Source organism: Aphelocoma coerulescens, chromosome 12, assembly GCF_041296385.1.
Source record: "Aphelocoma coerulescens isolate FSJ_1873_10779 chromosome 12, UR_Acoe_1.0, whole genome shotgun sequence".
NCBI classification, from domain to species: Eukaryota; Metazoa; Chordata; class Aves; order Passeriformes; family Corvidae; genus Aphelocoma; species Aphelocoma coerulescens.
Window position 1 is genome coordinate 16,663,573 of NC_091026.1, and position 20,384 is coordinate 16,683,956.

A 20,384-nucleotide genomic window follows, 5' to 3' on the forward strand; every position below is an offset into this window, starting at 1 on the left:
ACCCCCTTTCAACCTCCCCTGTCCTTTCCTTCACCTCTCCAGCACAAATCCCAGGTCACCACCCAGTTTTTCAGCTCTGTCCCTTCTCCCCACAACCACCCTGCTCTGGGATGCTGCTCCCCTCTCCTGGCTCAGATTCAAGGGAATTCAGGACCTCTCCTTTCCCTGTCCTGTACCTCCCCGCAGTTTGTGACAGGAATATTTTCACTCCTCTCATTTTTGGCTCTGTCCCAACAGGGTTTCCACACATTTCATTTGATTTAGAATCATGTTCCCAGAGGTGTTCTGAGGTCCAGGCTTGAGAATGACTCTCTGCCTGTTTTACCCATCTGAAACCTTACACGTGTTCCTCCCTCCTCACCTCTCTCGTTCCCTCTGTGCATTTCTCTCCCACCAAACACAAAATGCTGTTTTCAGCTGCACTACTGGTACAGTTCAAACTGCAGGGTTTAGGGGAGGCAGCTGGATTGGGCTGGCATGAGCCCGAGCCCTGGCACCAGCCCAGGAGGGCTCCCATTCTGAGCAGGGCTTCAGTAGCATCCTCACACACCCAGGCCTGAGGTGAGGACCTGAAATGCAAGAATGAGGAGAGTTCATGAATGAACAACAAAAACCCCAAGCTTCTGTGGCCATTTCAGGGCCAGAGCCAGGGGATATGCATTAGCAGTTAATTTATTTCAGGCAAAAAGCCCAATCCATGAGAAACGTGTTCAGAGGAGTGGAGTAAGAGCTCAACTTAAGGCAAACGCTGCAAATTGAAACAATTATTCAGTGTTGAAATCAAACATTTTACCCTTCTGAGCACATGAAAAGCTCCAAGGAGAACATTTTCTTCAGTTTTTCTCCTTAAAAAAGTTCAAGATTAAGAGATATGCTAAACCCTGAGTTATCTCATTAATGGTACTGGTAAGATTAACAGCAAAAGTTAAACAATTCCATTATTACTTAATGGCTTTTAAAAATGTATTGCCTTAATATTTATAATCGTACTCTTAAGATTAATAATCCTGATTTGCCACCTCCCCATCACAAACCATTTCTCACACTTACCCAACTTCCACAGAACTTCCCAAAGAAAAAAACTGAAATTACATCTTGATGACTTCTGAAGTAAAAAGGAAAGAAACAACATGCATCCATAAATTATTTTTTTATTCCAAATCCAGCTCTCAGTTTACATTGAACAGGAAATACAGGCAATCATATAAACATTCAGGATTGGCAACATTACATGAAGTCCCCAAACTGAATTCATCACTCTGATGCCAATGTGCCACTTAGACTCTAAACTTGGATAAAATGAAGAGACCAAAAAAAAAATTTAACAAATCAGAAGCAGCAAGGAACAAGATTCCCATGGTCTGTTAGAAAAACTTAACCCAGAGCTATATCCTGCCTTAAGATCAAGTGGCCCAAAAGTCTCATGCATTCCCTCAAATTCCAACTTCCAGACAGACCCAAGATGGTCCAGATGCTCTTCAAGTCACAAGCCACACCTCTGCTGTTGTCCAAACTCCCTCAGGATTCACTGGCAAAACCCAAAAATCCAACCAAACCTCCTTCTGCTGCCAAGAAAATTGTGTACTATTTGCAAAGTTAATCAACACAAACAGTCTTTTCATCCCAGCAATATTAAGCCATAAAGGCTGAATAACATGTTGGCCATCAACTGTTGACAGTGCACTCAAATTTGCTGAAACTGGTGAATGTTGGCAGGATGTTTTGCCCTTGGATTAAGTCCCTGCAGCCTCTCCTCCACACATATGTTCAACCATTTGTTTTAGTGATCACTTGAAAGAGCAGCTCCTCATTAGCTGCTTCTGTGCAGACTCAAGCACTCACTCACTGCCTTCAGCAGCGTCACCTGCACCACAGGAAGTTAAATATATACAAAGATTTTCACAAACCAAGCCTCAAATGCCCAGCACTAAAGCCAGCAGTGCAGCATGGCAGCATTACCTCTGATCAATTCCTAAATAAATAGACCTGAATACCATGTTGGACCTCAGAACATCAGGCTGTCATGGCAGGAAAAAGCAGAGACATGGGACTCCATGCCATTAATAGCATTTAAAACATTTGCCTCTAAAACCTGGCAAACTGTGACCAAAAATTTTACACTTTTTTTTTAATTAAAAAGCTTTTTATTAAAAAAATTATGTGCACAGTTCATTATTAAATGTCTTCTTTACTTTGACTTGGTTTCATTCAAACACAGACAACTTTACTGACTTAAGTTTTATACATTTTTTTACTTTAAAAATCCCACAAGGTAAAAACCCCAACAGACACATACAAATACAGGAAATGGTATTGCTCAAGGGCTTTTTTTTTTTGTTCCCCTCATGTTAAGAAGTGCAATTTTGCTTCTATGGTCCTTTAAAGTGAAACAGTTTTCTCCCTCAGTAAAACAACACTCTGCAGGAAGAATTGCACCACATGCACAAAATATATGAAGGTCTCAGCTCTACCCAGCTTCCCCTACACACTGATTAAGGTCATGAGAGATCTATATGAAAATTGTGTTTACAGTAACTCATCCCTACCAGTACAGACAGGTCAGTAAATGCATCCACACTCTGTGAACTTGCTGGGGAAGGGAAGTCAATACCATCCACAATTAGAGCAGTGAAATGTTTGTATTTACCAGAACTCTCCTGCTTTTCCATACAAATGTGTGCCTGCTCCAAGCCATCGGGACTGTGTGGCTGAACTGCAAGTCCAGCACGGGGATACATTCCCCAAAAATCCATAATTTAACACAGAACTCTTGGGTTTTATCTCACTGAACTTGATTCTTCTACACATCTGTCTGGCCCCACTTAAGACAACAGAACTACTACCTTTATTTTCCCCACTAGAACATCTCAGCTCCAGGGGAAATTTCAAAATTAATATTAAGCTTTGGCTTAATATTCCCTTCACTGAAAACAGTGAACTGTGCTACTGGCTTTGGAAAGATTTAATTTTAAAAGTTTTCTGGATTAACTCTTCAACATTTTGAGGAAACAAGAATATTAAAAATTAGGCTTTTAGTGACTACAAGAGCCAGGTTCCTCACCAATTCCTTTCCTTTCAGCTGCAGCTGAAAGACACTCTACACATCATTTGTCATTAAAAAAACTAGAAGGCCATTCCCTCTAGAATCCTCAAAAAACTCAAGCTTTATTCCAATTTGCTTAAGTTTTCCAATGCAGATTGCTGGTTTACGTGAAAAAGTAGGAAATGCCCAGATTACCTGAAATTTTAAGTATTCACTTAGAAGATATTTACCTGCCATGAGACAGAAAGCTGCCTGAACCTACTGTGCAGACCTCTTATATTGGAGCATTTATGACTACAGGGACAAGAGTCGAAGTTTATATTTAAATGCAAAATCAAGACTGTGCTCTCTAATGTGAAAAGTTTCTAAATTTAAAGTAGAAGCTTGCAGTTTCTGTTGACCCTGGATCTACCCCAGGAAACCTTACATGAAATGGGTGGACATACCTTTGTATAAAGAGCGTTTCAGAATCTGGAATGTAGAAACACAGTGCAAAAAACCAGAAATAGTTTGAAAAATAGTTTTTACATCTCAAAACCTCCCAGATTAAAAAGGAGCTATAAAGACAAGATATGGTGCTAAGAAGTAGTCTGAAAAATTAATAATGGGTTATTTCCCTCATAGGGGGAAATTTATTTATTTATGGGCATGTAGTGATGGGACAAGGGGAATGGTTTCAAACTGGCAGGGAGTGGGTTTAGATTTGGTATTAGGAATAAATTCTTCCCTGTGAGGGTGGTGAGACCCTGGCACAGTTTCCCAGAGAAGCTGTGGCTGCCCCTGGAAGTGTCCAAGCCCAGGATCGACGAGGCTTGGAGCAACCTGGGATAGTGGAAGGTGTCCCTGCCCATGGCAGGGGGTGGAATGAGATGGTCTTTAAAATCCCTTCCAATCCAGGGCATTCTGTGATTAATTAAAAGCAGTATTTCAGTTAGAAGTCTAATTTAGAATTCATCGTGTTTTACCCTAAATGGCCACTTTGAATGCTGTGAAACATGATTTGCAGCCAGAAGCACCAAATACATAAATTCTTCCACATCAAAGGAGTAGTTTGTAAATTTTGGATGTTCTCCCAGTGTTGGGTGGTGTCCCTAGAAAAACAAGATAAGGATTTTTAGACAGAAAAAAAATCAATGCATCTTCCATTCAAAAAAGCAAGAAAAAAATTGAGGATCTGCCATTTTAATTTATTATTTCTGATCCACTGATCTGCTCTGAGGCAAAAGAATCAGCAAAGTAACTGCATAACAGCCATTCTATGAATGGTTAATGGCCAATTAATTTAATTTCTGTTCTTCCCTCAGCCATTAATATCAAATGATTTCTTAATCACAACAGGGAAGTTAATATGGTCTAAAGAATGAAAATCATATTTCAAATACCAGAACATAGGTAGGTAAAGCAAGATAACTGTGAAGTCCTTCAGTTATAGCACCTCACCCTTCCAGTGTGGCCACCATTACCTGATCTTGAGGGAATACTTTATTCCTTTTCCTCCAAGTGATGTAATGAATGCCTCTCAGCCTTGCCAAATCCAGGTAACAACGTTCATCTTCACAATTGTATCTAGGGACAGACGGAAAAAACACATTTACCTACAGAGATTGTGCTGAAGTTTACCAGGGTGAAACAGGAAAAAATTGAAATGTCTTTTGTCCAGTTCTAAAACCATGGACAAATTCTGCTCCACTGAAACAACAACAAGGGTTGCCTTCTGCTCTCAAGATGTGGCTTTGGAGGCAGTTGGAGACACATCTGCACATCAAACATATCCCTGTCCAGCTGCAGCAGCTCTTGGACATGTGAAAAACAACCTCTGGCTTTCTGAACTTATTTGGAGACTGGACAAAACATTCTCAAGCCAAGACTGTGCTGCAAAACACCAGTTCTGCAGCCTTCCCACAGCAGAATTTCTCAGGATGGAGGATTCAGCACTCTTCAAACAAGCATTCTGGATTTCTGCTTAGGTCTGTAGGACTGGAGTGTCTGCTAACACCCACACTTTGTGACAAAATATGTTTAAAAGGAAGCTACAAGAGCAATTTAGGCAAAACACAACAACACAGGGCTGATCTTGGCCAGCAAGCTGGTGCTCACATCCTGAGCAGAAAAAGGAGAATATAAAAACTTCCAGGGGGTGGCTAGCACCCTGGACATGCACATAATCAATTCACTTGGATCACTGAAACATCGTTAGATGTCAGACTCACCAGGCAGAGCTTGAGCAGTGAGGTTTTCTCATTGTTTGCCATTTTGCCATTATGTTTATACCATGGTAGATTAAGAAATCACAGGCTAAGCCTGTATGATATAATTACACTGTATTTTATAATGAAAGCTTTCTGTTTTGATCCCCAGAAGAGGCTGCCAAAAATGAAGTCTAAACAAGACAAGCATTCATGGTCAAATACCAGGAAGGGAGAGGCTTCATTAACACACAGGAGCCAACAGGAGCAGTTGTGTGTGTAGTAGAGGGGGAAGAAGGGACAAACAGACTCACAGCTCAAACACAACAGCCCAGTCTGGGAGAAAGAGCAGATGGGTCAGTCCAGCTCCGTGTATCCCAATGAATATATCAGAGTTGTGGGTAATTCTCAATTGCTCCGAAAATTCAAGTTCCCTGCAGACAACACAACAAAAGTGGTGATGATGTGGCAGCTCTATCCACCCCAGCAGAACACAGGGAAAGCACAAAATTGGCCTAAGGGAATACTGAGACTGATTTTTCAAGGAACAATACTAAGAATCATAAATGCTGCAGCCAACAATAACTGAGCACAGAACTAAAAGAAATGCAGGCAGGTTTCAAAACTTCATAAGAATTTTTTTTCAAAAATATTTTTTGTCAGGGTAAAGTTTTTGTAAGTTTAAGGGTTTTTCTTTTTACTTGCCTTTAAAAAAATGCACCATCTTAAAAAAAAAAAAAACAAAAACTACAAACAAAATACCCCAAACAAAACCTAAAAACCTAGTATAAAAGACCTGTTTCTGAACTGCATTCAGTGTAATGTAAAACACACAAATAAACTTCCTCCCACTGTCTCTGGTCAGAACACAGATCTTTCAGGGCTGCTTCAGTTTTTCACTCTTCCTGCATGATTCATGACAGCTCCAGGTGGAGCTGCTGCCATTTGGGACAGCCATGCTCTGTTTGGGAATTTTTCCTTCAATCCATTTCTTCCTGGCACAGTGCCTACTACATCTGGCACCACAAACTGACCTCAAGCGGTGCCTTCAGCGGCCACCAGAGCAGCAAATAATCAGATTATCATTGATTACTAAACTAAGGCTCATATAAAATAAGACACCAACATCATACAAGAGAAATCCCTGTTGACACAGTTATTGCAGAGCATTAGCCAATGCAAAAAGGTGACTGGAACACAGCTGGCTTTGGCAGAGGGAACAAAAGGGATTTCAAACCTTGCTCATTGTACAGTAGTTTTAACCTGAGCCTACTAACCCTAAGTAGTGAATTATAGAATGGGTGTGTTCGACTACCTCACCCACCACTCTCTCAGTAACACTTTTCCTTCCCAGTCCTTGGATTTTGCCCAGGTTAGAGCTGGGGACAGACACAGCACTGCCTGCAAACAGCTGTCAGCAGCCACAGGCAGCAGGAGCTCACACCAGCTTCCTCCCACAACTCACTTGTATTTGTAGTCCACCACTTTGACCTCCAGCGTGGACACCGTTTTCAAGGCATTCACAAGCTGAGGGGAATAACAAAAAGACAATGGTTTGGTGTCCTCCTTCAGGTAATTGCTCCCTTGCACTCCTGACCTGGTAAAGATAAAACCAACTTCTCTCTTTGCCATTTTACCAGAACACAAACTAGATGCAGCAGTGGAGGCATGAAGTGAGGACGGCCCAGCAGATAAAGCACAAATCCTTTGCTCTGTCTGCTCTGCCACTGAGCTAGTGCATCACATGAGCCTCAGTTTCTCCCTGCATAAGGTGGGGATGATAATCCCAATTCATTTCTGTCAGGCACTAACAGTAGAGAATGAAAATAGGCCTAAAAACATTAAATGTTATTATTTTACCATGAAAGAAGATTTTACACAAGTCCATGAAGTTGCATGATGGAAAAACATAAATCAATATGAAAATTCATTACGTTTTGAGTGCACAAACTCTGATACAAGGGCTTGTGCATTCCAATCTGCAGGCATTACAAAGGGTTTTGTTAGACTTCAACACTGGAGATGGTATAAATAAAAGGAATAATCCAAAAGTGAAATAATTTAATTTTATCTGAAGCTCTGCAGTGTCTGTTTGCTCAGAGGAAATACTTTCAGTATTACATTTGTAATCTTCCACTGGATATTTAGAAAGGGCAGCAAGGTTCAGTGTCTGGGGTACAGAAATGGAGACTGCCTAGAAGACATTTTAGAACAAATTAATAAAAATATTGGACATATTTGTCTGAGATTTGCCAGAAAATAGATGTCCAATCCAATGAGCAAGACTTAACTTCCAATAAATCTTTTTGAAAGATAAAAAGGACCACACCTCATTCTGGTTTAATATTTTCCGATAATCTGTGCTGCGTGCAAGGATGGTGACTCGGATTTTCCCATCCTAAAAAGAAAGAAGCAGCAGTGTATCAGCTAAGAGGCAGCTCTCACAAAAAAAACAATCCCAACTCTTCCATATTTAAATCTGGCAATTATTTGAGCAACTAAATATGTTCCTTCCACATGTAATAAACAGATGATGTAACCACTTTAAAATTCACATCGTGTTTTCTGACAGATTCAAAACATCAAAAACTTTATGAAAGTCTGATTATTAACCAAGAAAAAAATATTTTCTGAAATATTTATTTGATTCAGTACAAAAGAGTCTTTGTATTACACATTACATGGCAGTTTTTGAAAGCAGGAAAGCACCTTACTGGATTGCTTGTGCACAAGTTCCTTGGGAAAAGAATATTTTACTTCTATACCAGTTCCTCGTTTTACCTCTTTTAATTAATTGGACTCACAGGGGTGAGCATTCCAAGTGAAATAAAGAGATTTAGCTGCATGACTCCCATTAGTGTCAGCAGGAGAAGCATAACTAAATGCCTGTGCAGAGCTCTGAATGTGCCCCTCAGCAATAATACGTGGGCGAGTCTCCAGCACACACTTCAGCCTCAACCAGCCCAGAACTGCCCTGGCCACCAAGAGCAAAAAACATCAGTGTGAGCAACAGAGAAGCCCAGACCAGACAGATGGTGCTGGGCAAGCATGGAAGGAGCAGATTCCACTGTTTCCAGCTCTGATCTGAACTCAGCAGTATCCAAGAGGATTGATAAAGGGCAAGCTCTGCACTGCTCTGTGGGATTCCCACTGCTGCTCCATGGAACACGGGTCTGACTTAACTAGGAAGGACACAAAGGCCTCGAGCACAGAGAATGGATACAGGGATGAGACCCTAAGGTTGGAAGGAGAATGTTCTAAAGTCTGTCCTATAGAAATATGACACAAGGGCGACTGTCACAAACATACACAAATGTTTCCTGAAGGCCTTTACAGGAAAAAAAAACAAACCCAAAACATCACAGGAAAGGACAAAAAGTACACAGATACACCCTCACTCCCCACTGGGTTCAGTTTGCCACTGCTGTTCCCTGGCAAGAGCCACCAGCTCGATCTTACAGCTGCATTGTGCAGTTACCATACCTTGGGTCCTTCCTGAGTAATATTTAATCTGTGTAGCACGTGCTGAGAAAATGCTCGGAACAGCCCCGTACCGTGACAACCAGAGATCTGAAATTTAAAAAAGCAATTGTTAATATACAAAGATATTTTCCTCAGCAAACTGAGCTTTGTGATCAGGTTTTCGACATTCTTGTGGAACAAAAGCCCAGCATCATGCACTGTGCTGCACGTGTCACTGCTCACTGCAACACAAGTGGCACTTTCATTGAGAAAGAAATAAAACTCTCTCTAGTGCTAGAGCTGAGTGTGTGAGCTAATACCCTCAGGGATGCCTGACTGTGTTCAAGCTCTTGTGCTCCACAAAAACACCAGTTAGTTCACAGTGCCCACCCATTAAAGAGGAATAATATGCACCTCCTGAGCTGTGACATAGGAGACTGCACACAGCCAGCTGGAGTAACTTTAAAATCCCAATCTTTAGGGAAGATCATTCCATTTGGAGTTGGAACCTTCACTGCGGTGCATTTCATGATACCGGAGGGATTCGTCGGCTCAGATTTCATCCTGCCACACCCCCCTAGTGAGAATGGATGGATGAAGGGACTCACCAGAGGTGTGTTATAGAACAATCCGTATCGCATCCGAGGCAGCAAAGAGAACACGGCTTCTTTGAAGCACACCTGGGAAGGGGATCACAAGGAGTTACACCCCACTGCTGCCTTCCCCCAGCCCATTCACTGCCAGCCCAGCTCTTAATGAGCCAGCAATTACTGCTCCTGCCAAGGACAGCCTCACTTCCTTGGCTGTGCAAATGAACAGAACAAAGAAAATCCTCATCACAAAAGAGCTCTCGCTTGGGATGGTACAGATGCAAGTGTGGGAAGAGGTGAAGAAAACACCCCAAAACAGAGCAAACATGGACTAAAGGGAAGGAAACCAGTTAGTGAGTTTACAACTAGATTTAAGAGGCTAAAATGAGCTCTGAATGAATGGATATATTTTTGGTGTAATTTTTTTTAATGATAAGTAGCAGGAATGCCAATAATTTACAGGGGGGAAGAAACACCTCAGAGGGAATCAGAAGACTTTAGAAAGACCATTTGATAATCCTTAACTTCAGTCAGGAGTCCTGAAGAAGCAAAACCCATTCATAAATACCACCTCTAAGGACACAAAAGTCAGGTTCATCTATATAAAGGATAGACACACCACAGAATTAGGTTACAACTCTGTCTCTTGTTTCTAAGGTGGAACACTCATATTACACAAATTAAACATGCATGGAAAGTATTAATGCTTTCCTCTGGGACACCCATAAACACAAGCAGCTTGAGAAATTGTCATATTTGCTCCCTAGTGACCATGAATTAAAACAAAATATAGAATTCCATACCCTTTTAGAGTCAAAGGTTTTCAAATGAATGATTTCATAGTCAGTAAATGCCTTCCATGTCTCACTGAACAGGTCACCATAGCCATATGAGCTCTAGGAGGAAAGCAAAAAACACAAGGGTACAACAATTACATAAATGCATATTAGAACCTCTCTTCATGATTTGCAAGTTCTGCATATGAGTTTTAATACACAGTTAATGGGACCCAAGGCAGCCTAGCACAGAACACAGACATTACACAGCACCAAACTCTGTGTTTGCACTGGCAGGTAACTCCAATTACCTGTCAGGTTGTTCATTTTTAATAAAAATTTCTATACATTAGCAAACTAGACAATTTCTTCTGTAGCAGATTAGAATTTCTGAGTTAGGAGTGAGAATTACTTACTACTTTTCCCAGAGTCAACAGAACACAAGTTAAATTTGAAGTAACACAAACATAGGGATTGTAGAAGGTCTGAACCTCAACTCCTCAGATTAAAACTAAAAACAAAACACACATCTGGGTATTCAAGTGCAGCACTGAAGCTTGAGGTAAAAAGTCACAACAAACTTGTTTTGCATTTGCCTGTTTCGGGATTGTCACTTGCATATTGCACGTGTATCACAAATTGAAGGCAATGATCTGATTTGGTGGAAGAAACAGCTAAGAGGTTTCTCTACAGAGCAGTAAAAAACTTTCCCCTTTGCAGTAACATTCTGTGGGGAACCTTTAAAGAGCCATCTACTCCCTACAACATTATCCCAGCAGCAGGGGCTCCTGCCTTCAGTCTGCCACGTTTCCTACACATCCCAGGGCTGAGTCACCACCTCTTGCTCTTTGGATGCAATTAAATGTGCCCTCAGTAGCCCTGGTGCAGATTCTCACTAAAGCTTCCTTTCAACTCTGGGGCTGGCTCAGGCAGCTTGGAAAGTTATGTGGGAACATTCTCAAAAAGCAATTTGAAAATAAGACTACAAATGATAGCAGGAGAGAACAGGTATCTGGTGAAATGTAAAAGAATCTAAAGGGCATCACATTTCCTTCAGTTCAAGAGGCCTTCCTCTTCCTCTACCATTAAGTTTTAATGAATTTTACAATCCAGACTCCTTTCTGGCCATGTCTTACAAGAACTGCTCTCCCGGATTAGAAGTGGAGAACTGATGAAAGCACCACTTTCTAACCCTCTCTGCTCTCCTTAAAAGTGCTTTATAAACACTGCCTCCCTGCATTCACAGAGGATCTGCACACCAAAACCCAGCAGAATTCCTACTAATTTTCTGCTTTGTTTAACCTACATCTAAGGGCATTGCTCTTTAATAAGAACATTAGCTAGGAAGTATGGCCAAATCTAATTATATCAAGGGGAAAAAAAGGGAATGAATAATAGCCTTAAGTCCACCTTTTGATGAGCATAGACAGTTCAGCAGCAGTTGACTGGTGCCATCCCCTGGTTTTACACAGCAATGAACTCAAGCTGCCCGAGCAGGTAATGCTCATTTAAAATTATAACAGTGTGGCACTACTTTGAATGGTACATTTGAAAGAGTTATTTGATTCAGCAAATTGATATAAGACAAAGAGTTGCTTTTCAAAGCAATTTACAATGCTATCTGATGCCTGATCTTTTCAGAAAGCCATCAGAGCTGGATTAACAGGTCCCTGTACAACACCTAGAGAGCTCACTTATCTGACAGATGGCACTGATTTTAGCTTTAAAATGTAATAGAATTAGAAAAAAGAGTTTCTTCTAGCCAAACAGTTTCTCATTAAACAGCAAGCAGGGGATATTTGCAGTTCTATATTGAAGTTTAGTTGTCCTAGCACTAAATACTCAGAAAGAAAACTCAGCACTTTTTGATCACAAAACAGGTGTGGGACAGTGTCATATTTAAGAACTGTTATTTCTGAAACTGATTATACACATTAGCTGGCATATTACAAATTGCCCAGTTGTTTTCTATTTAGTTTAATACCCTCCTACACAACTTAAATACTGTCCAATAAAATTAATATTACTTTTAAACACAGTCATGGTTTCAACTCAGCAGTACAGCAGAAACAGCCCCACTTAAAAACTTGTTTTATATGTTATCATGGCAATGTGAGAGGTGGTTGAGGGAAGTTACTGCAAGAAGGCTACTCAAAGGAATTAAATATTAAACTCTGTTTTAATACATATAAGGATTTAATTTAACTGTTTTCTTTACTATGGGCTGCACATTACTGATTTACAAACAATATGCAAGACTGCATTTATTTTTAAATATAGAAAAAACAGTTGAGCAAATCTACTTCAATTTTCCAAGAGAAAAAAGCCTACAAAAACCAGTTAAAACTTCAAATGCTACAGGTTAGAAATACTAATCAGGTTATTTTTGAGGTCACACCAAAAAAAGGCATAGCTATGTACTAGCAAAGCTGAGCATTCCAACAGCACATGGTTTATCATAGAAAATCTGTTCCCTAACTATTACTCATGCACCTGTATTAAAAGGATCCAAAAATTTATCAGTTCCACATGGCTATGCCCACAAGAGAGCTAAGGATTGGCTACTAAAACCTTGAGAGTCTCTACAAAGCAGAAACACAAATATGTTAAAAGCAGACTTACAGTGTCCCACATGACTATGTTGACATCAGTACTGAAGGAATTATTGATATGCTGGGTAATGTAAAGATTGACAAAATCACAGAAGTGATGGTACATATTGACACCTGAGAAAGAAAGAATTGTTAGCAAAACACTGCATTACTTGCTCCACTTTTATTGGTTTATGCTTTTTTCCTTGTTAGCATCTTGTATTTTATATTAGCTTCCCCCTGCTTCTGACTGAATCCTCCTAATAGACCCTAAAAAAGGGAACCTTTAAAAGGGAGGAATCAAGGTAAGAAATCTGAGGTAAAATGTGATCTTGAAAAGTACAAGAGTTAGAAAAGTGGCCAAAAGAAAGAATAAGAAAAAGATGAGCTTCGTGTGCTATTCCTCTTTACAGTCTGCAGCTATTTTGTGAAGGATATGAAAGGAACTCCTGCTTTACCACAGCCCAGACAGGCATAAGGAAACATGAAAACTGGCTTTCAGCACAGATCTTGGTTCTCCTTTAGTGAGGCTAAGGGAAACTCCGTCTGTGGGACTACAAGACAGAACCTGTACTTTCACACAGGCCAAAGCCCAAGTCATTCCTCCCTGTTTCTCTCTTGTTCATTCTTGGTGCACAGCAAACTGCCATGAAACAAGGAGGAAACACAAAGGAGGAAACACAGTCCAGTTCCCTGTAACAACTTTGCTTAAAATGTAAGGCAGTGGCAGGGGAAGTGGAGGAATTTGGGTCACAGCTGCTGTGTATCACAGGGACAGAACACAGCACACGAGCACCCTGCTCAAACACAGCTCACCCCACTGCAGCTGCTTGGTTTGTCTACATCCTCAGCACCCTCCTCCATCAACACTTGGCTGCAAACGGTGCTGCACTAACAAAAGGCTGGTGAAGCTCAAAAAATGTCAGATTCCTAAAGGTGCCTGGGTGCTGCCCCTCTTGGAACAGCACTTCTCTTCCCTATCATCCAACCCACACAGAATCCTGCTGCTGAGCACATACTGCAGGACACAGACACCCATACTTGGTGTTTCATGGTATGAAACCTCTCATGCAGAAACACAGCCAGAGACTGTAAAGAACAGACTTTGGCACAAAGTCAGACACTGCCAAACCACAGTCCAGAGAACAACTGTGCAAGGCAAACAACAGGAAATCGTTCTGATTTTTGTTTTTAAATCATGTGTGGGAAATTATAAGATTTTCAAATTTCAGCTTCCAAGTTCATCACTGGAACTACACCAAAAAAAGGAATGAAAAAGTCACATCATTTTTCATACTACAAGTGAACTTAATCACAAAGGCATAATGTAGATGGGCAAGTGGAATATGAGCTTTTTTTATTGCAGTAAAAAAAAAAAACAAAGATACCAATTACCTGCATCTAATTTCATGAAGTATGTTGGCTTTTCAATAACAATGTCACACTTGTCATCTTCTAGAGGCCTGAAGTCTAATGAAGTGAATGTCTGGAGTTCTGCAAACCTAGAAAGATTCAATCACACAGAATATGCTTTGACATCAACACATTTAAACAAATGTACTTCATATGTCTCAGGTTTAGTAACTGTCCATCCAGTCCATTTAACAAGACTGCTGAAAACTGATAGAGTCTGACAATTCAAATGATTTGAAATTATAATGGGAAGGTTCTTCAGGGCTTCTAGAGGTTAAACACTGCCTTTGATCTCAGGAGTGAACAGCACCTTTGATCTCCAAATCAAGGCAGCAGGGATGTAACAAAGAACCTCAGAGCCTGGATCTGTGGGTCCATCCAACTTGATCTGCATTGCCAAAGACACTTAAGTGAGATTTCCATGCTTTGGTTGGAATAATGAAGGTAGAGGCAGTATTTATTGTTCCTGGATCTAAACAAGGATGAGCAGTTATGATGACAATAGCAGGTAGGGGAGAAAAGTCTTTCTCCTCTGCAGCAGTTCTTGACTTAACCATCAATGCAAAATGGGGGAAGAAAAAGAAAATACAAAAGAATGAATTATTACATTGACCTTAATGGCTCCAGTTCCTTCATCAATTAACTGGCAATGCAGCTTTGAAGTGCTAACATCCAAGCTGTGATGCTCTGCACTTCCTACTCAGCCTGCAGCCTCAGCCCACCTCACATTCCAAGCACAGCCTCCCTGGGAAGGCTGTGTGAGCACATATCCAGATCATCCTCACCAAGGACTGTGTGAACTCACACACAAGTGCCAGCTTCAAGGCATCTCACCACAAAGCAATTACCCTTTCCACACACAGATTAGGCACAGCACCAGCACCTTGCCAGAAAACACCTGAAGGTTAGAACTTCCAATTGCAAGATGATTTCACATCTTTTACTGCTGCAAATGAGGCAGGACACAATTCCACACAGTGTGGTTCAGACTTTCTGCATAGATGTAATTATCAGAGGTTTCTAATATAAACTCTCAAATTGACCTTAAAAGGAGCAAGTCTTTCCTCAGTATGAAATCCCCTACACACAGCTGCTAATGTCAATGACAAAAATCAAAAAAGATTAGCAAGTGAACTTGGAAGCAGCCTTGACAAGAGATTCTTACCAAGACTGCAGAGGGCTCTTGCGTTGACCTTCAGCCAAAAACGCTTGAACGTCGAGGGTGCAATGACCACCAATTTCTCCCTTCTGGAAAAAGTCTTCTTTGAATCTAACACAAATTAGAAAAACTCTATCAGCTTTTGTGCAACAGGGATTGCAGTGCCCTGCAATCTCAATTACATACTCAAGCCAGTGCTGTTTAGTCTCAGTTCAGCAGGGCACTTCATACATATTTAAAACCTGAGTATTTTCCTCAGCATAAATCGAGACTTTCCCACAACTCCCAAAGAAAGATAGTGGTGTCCTTGAAGGTCCAGACATCACCTTAGAAAATAGCACTAATCCACCCAGAATGCTAGTAAGAATTATTTACACATACCCAAATTATTAATTTTATTAGATTTTGCTACATGACACTGATGCATCACTGCATGACAGGAGCATCACTGGTTGGAGTTTTTGTTTTTAACAATTTCTCACTGAAATTTACCTCAGATTTCACAACCCAGTTCAATACCCAAGGATTTTACATGACATATGAAGAGAGAGGTGCAAGAACAGATTTTCTGAAAACAAGTTGCCAGCTAAAAGCACTGTCTAAATTCGTTTTTCAGGACAGGCTGTGATGAGGACAAAACCCATTCTGAAGAGCAATACCAGTCTCAGTCCTGAACCAGATCTAGACACTGACTTCAAAGACAAGGCAGAGGGTCATGCCAGCACCAGTGGCATGGTTTTTTCATCCAGTTTTCCAATATGCAGCATTTTAATTTGGGATGTGGAGAATCCAGGTTCAGATCTCTCCCCAGTCGCTCAGTATTTAAAAATGCAGCTCCTGGATCTGTTATAAAGGCACAGGAAAGGCATTGGTGCCTCAGACAAAAACAGTTGTATTTTGCACATCATCTGATCAAGGAAGGACATGACTGAAGACACAGAAAAATCTCTCTCTTCCACCAAGGAGGATTTCACTCACCCATCATACTTCCATAAAACTGAGAACTTGGTTTTTTAAACAACCTGTGCTGCTGACAGCAGCAGCAGCAGCCAGCAATGAAGAGGTATAAACTTTTACAGGGCTTCAGCAACAAGTCTCTGATCAGCAGTAAAACACATGGCAACAAGCAAACCAGCTTTGTTAAACTAATTTTCCAATCCTTTTCCCCGAGATCCCATTTTTGCTACAACACAGGTAAATCAGAGACCTGTCGTGGTTTCTCTTTACAGCTCGTAAATCAATGTACAAGTTTGTTGCTCTGCAGTGCTGAAGGTACTGGGAACAGGTCAGAGATGAATCCCCCTGTTAAGAACAAGTAGAACTCTGTCAATAACAAAAATTATTTTTAAAAACTAGTGCAAAGTATCACATCTATCAGAAATACCTACTGTTGCTGCAGGCTTGCAATGGGTTTTCATTTCACTGAGCCTGTCTCGAACATATCCAAAGTCAGCTTGTTTCCAGAATATCTGCTGGGCTGTCTCGATGTCACTTGCCCTGATGTGTGAAGGAGAGAGGAAACAAATCAAGGTCTGTTGCTCAATTCTAGTAATAACTTCAACAGATAACATTTTTCCACTGAAAGTGGAACAGAAGAACCAGCCAGTTATTTTATTGGCATTTAAGATGCCAAAACAGGAAGCACTTATCAGCTGCATGTAATTGAAAACATCAATCACAATTTAAAGCTATTCTCCCCTAAAAGGGTACAAATTTTTTTAACATTTTTTCCTCTGTTTTTAAAGTTAAGAAAGGAAATACAGTTATTTTAAGAAACTAAATTCAAGGCTAAGTCAGAATAATGAAAACATTCTGGCAGGAAGCATTTCTAACAGTGTTTTCTTCCTTAAAAAGTTAATTTTTTTAATCATGTTGAAAGGCTCATTATGCATGAATACACATATTGTATATATATATATACACACAGGTGTCCATTAAAAATCATGCTTTAAATTCTAAATATCAAAATAATTTTTACTTCACAGTTATATCAAAGTGAGCACTACCCTCTTTTTTTACCATAATGTACAGTAGACTTCTAAAATTGAACTTACCATCCAGTTTCAACATAATCACACACTGGGTAACTAAACCTGTTCTCTGATCGGCAAGATTTCTCATAACCCCAGCAGGATTTCAGTTTCTTCAAGTGTTTCTGCAACACAGAATGACTGAATCATGTTTTGCAACAGGCAAATGGGAAATGACTTAAGGTTGTTGTTAGCTCTTAAATGACATCTTGCTCATAAATCTTTGCATAAAAGGCTTTTGGTTTGGTCTGTTTTCAAACAGAGTTTGAGAAACAACACCCAGATTCTTCATGCACAACAGAGGCTCCAAAGAGGACACACATGCACAGCAATGTTAGTCTTGTCTTTAATATGTTCTAAGACAAACCCTTTTCCTGACTAATTGGCAAGGAGACCATTTATTCACCATCTTCAATTGCTACAACTCCCAAGAACAAACCACCCCAATAGGATATTTGAACAAACAAACAGGAAAAAGCACACTTACTTTATATGGGCAAAGAGCATCCTGCTTACAGATGTCAGCAACATGCTGGTTATTGTGCAGAAAGTAGGGGATATGCTCATCTGGCAAGTTGATGGCTTTGTAGCTGTATAATGGCTCTTCCGAAATGTTTGGGAATTCAGTAGGATTTTCACCTTGGGAATTAGCCAGAATTTCTTGCAGTAGCAATCCAAACACAAGCAACATAAACATGGCAACCTGTGAGTTCTGTACTTTCTAAATAAAATAGGAAAAGAAAAAAAAAGGAAATTAACTTATCTGCTGTATTTCAAGGATAAAAGACAAAATTCAGTCAGAGTCAGACACATAGTCAAAGAATTTGCACTTGCATTTCTGGGGTGGTTTTTTTTTCCTGGGAAGACCAAACTTTCACTGAGAGGCCAGACTGCACAACCTCAGGATTATCTTTGAATCATTAGTCATTGAGTGTTATTACGCACTACAAACTCCCAGTCAAGCTAAAATGGGTGTGTTTACTTTAGCTAAATGCCAAGGGATCCTGAGAGTTCAATGTGGAAACTAAGTATAGAGCATGTAATATCCAGTGAGAAGGGAGAAAAAGTAGAAGAACCAGGGGGAGGGGTGAGAAAAGAAGGATTTTTAGTTTCAAAATAAGTACAAAAATAGTGCATTCTCCACTTGGAACTAGTTATTAGCTGAAGGAAAACTATGTAGATGCAAATATAGGGTCACAGATAAGTCTGTTACAGGATGCCTGCTTTTAGTGCTTAACATCATGTTAAAGAAACTTGACTACTGAGTATATTCTATACATCATTTTATATATAACGAAAGTGTATTTATATATATACACATATACACGCACACAGGCCCACACATATCTGTATACCCTAAAGCAGACTGCATACCTTCCTGTTAATACAACCTTCTCATCTAACACCCCTGCTTTGAACCATTAAACTTCCTGAGGAAAAAAAATGTATGGCCTGTATCTAAACTCCACCTTTTTTGGCGTTATAATTTGCTAAAATTTGCATGCTTGCTTTCAACCAAAGCCTTTAGCAAAACTCCTACGATACAAGTAGTTTTACCTGTTTGGTTTGAGAAGAACCACTTCAGATTTCCCAGGTACAGAAACCTAGAGCGGGGGAGGAAAATGGAGTTAGATGCGTCCTGCAAAAGGAGATTTCCTCAGGACACTGTCCAGCTTCCAGAGACACGTTCCCAGCAATGAGAGCAGCTTTCACAGCCCCGGCACGCTGCTGACCTATCGCTCAGGCCCCTTCCCCCGGCACACAGCCTGGGGCAGGGGGGGGATCTCGCAAGGATCCCACCTCTCATCACAAACCCTGCGGTATCCCCAAAACACGCGGTCCTTACCCACCCCTGGGCACTGGCTCAGGGGCTGTAGCTTCGGGAAGGTGCCCGGCGCGCTGTAGCAGGCCGTGCTTGGTTCCACGACAGACCCAGAACCGGACCCAGCCTCTGGCCCAGCCGGACCTGGTGCCCGACCCACTCTTGCCATGCCCGTGCTGGACCCGGCTCAGCCGCCCCGCCCTGCGCTCCCCCGCCCCGGCACAGCATCGCATCTCACCGCGTATCTCACGGCACCTCAGCCCCGCCGGCCCCGGGGAGCCCCGCGGCCCACGGGACCGGCCGCTGCTCCTGCTCGGCGCTCGCCGCCGGTCCCAATCCTCATGTCCGGGGGCAGCGCTCGGCCCGGCCCCGCCGGGCTGCGCGGGGAAGCGCCGTGCGGGTGTGAGGGAGGGGCGGGCGGCACCGCCGCGCCCGCCCCGGGAGCGCCGCCGGGAGCAGCCGCGGCCGCCGGGAGCGCCCCGCCCTGGGCGGCGGGACCGGGCAAGGAGGCAGGGAAGGAAGGCAGGCGGGAAGGGGGAGCCGGCCGGGCCGGGGCGGCGGCGCCCGGGTGCGGGTCGGGGTCCGGCGGCGCGGCTCAGGTGGGGCCCTCGGGGCAGGGCACCTGCCCGCGGGGGAGCAGCGGCGGAGCAGCCGCGTCTTCCTTCTGCTGCCGGAAATTAAGCGCTGCCGCCCCGGGAGCGGCGAGCGCAGGATGCGGAGGAAAAGGGCCTTTTCCTGCCGCGGCCCGGCAGGAAGCGCAGGCTCCGGCACCCCATTGTTCCAGGCGTCCCCCCGAGCCCCGGCCGGCAGCAGCGGGGCCGGGGTCGGCCCGGGACCGCAGCGCTCCCGAACGCTCCCAGGCGCAAGGACAGAGGTTCGTCGATGCCCGGCTCTCCTTGACACACGGCAGCGCTCCTGCCTGGGCTGGCACCCCGCACCCTCCTCCGGTTTGACCCAATTCCCGCAGTGACGAGCGCCGAGGGAGGCACAAGCGCCAACACTCGAGCTTTTAATCCTCCACCACAGCCCAGGCCTCTTCTCCCCTCGTTCCCAGGTGGAAAACGAGGAACAAACGCCCAGCCCGAGCTAGGAAACCTGCGGGAAAACACGGAACAGAAGGCGCCGGCAGATGTGCTGATCCCGCAGGGACACTGCTTACCTGAATAAAGCAGATTACTCTACATTTCACATTATCCACAACCCCATCACTGCGGTGCATTTAGAAATAAACCAGCCCCTCGAACCTAAGTACCCACGGCACCACAAGAGTTGAACTGGCATCTGTGACTCTGAATTTCAACTACATCTGGTA

The 20,384-nt window shown here is 42.4% G+C and overlaps 1 protein-coding gene across 2 annotated transcripts; it reads right to left on the reverse strand.

The window, feature by feature from the left end:
- Positions 1-1,135: 1,135 nt before the first annotated feature.
- Positions 1,136-19,534, reverse strand: EOGT (EGF domain specific O-linked N-acetylglucosamine transferase). Of its 2 annotated transcripts, none has more exons than XM_069027781.1 (17): positions 19,311-19,534; positions 18,808-18,854; positions 17,738-17,971; positions 17,275-17,375; positions 16,609-16,717; positions 16,428-16,522; positions 15,227-15,331; positions 14,044-14,150; positions 12,680-12,783; positions 10,085-10,177; positions 9,300-9,371; positions 8,713-8,799; positions 7,559-7,627; positions 6,695-6,756; positions 5,544-5,663; positions 4,507-4,609; positions 1,136-4,134 (listed from the first exon to the last, which is right to left on the reverse strand). In XM_069027781.1, the coding sequence occupies exons 3-17, from the start codon at positions 17,945-17,947 to the stop codon at positions 3,988-3,990; spliced, it is 1,584 nt and encodes a 527-aa protein (XP_068883882.1). In that variant the 5' UTR covers positions 17,948-17,971; positions 18,808-18,854; positions 19,311-19,534; the 3' UTR covers positions 1,136-3,987. The 2 variants fall into 2 exon arrangements, with proteins under 2 accessions (XP_068883882.1, XP_068883883.1); XM_069027782.1 differs by lacking the exon at positions 19,311-19,534 and adding an exon at positions 19,101-19,119.
- Positions 19,535-20,384: the final 850 nt, after the last annotated feature.

Bases quoted from the DNA above. Each gene is read 5' to 3' on its own strand.
- EOGT (XM_069027781.1), bottom strand. From the start codon at position 17,947: ATGTTTATGTTGCTTGTGTTTGGATTGCTACTGCAAGAAATTCTGGCT. The intron at 16,718-17,274 runs GTAAGTTCAATT...TTCACACATCAG, and splicing joins GATTATGTTGAAACTGGATG to GGCAAGTGACATCGAGACAG. The intron at 8,800-9,299 runs GTGAGTCCCTTC...TTTAAATTTCAG, and splicing joins TGTTCTATAACACACCTCTG to ATCTCTGGTTGTCACGGTAC.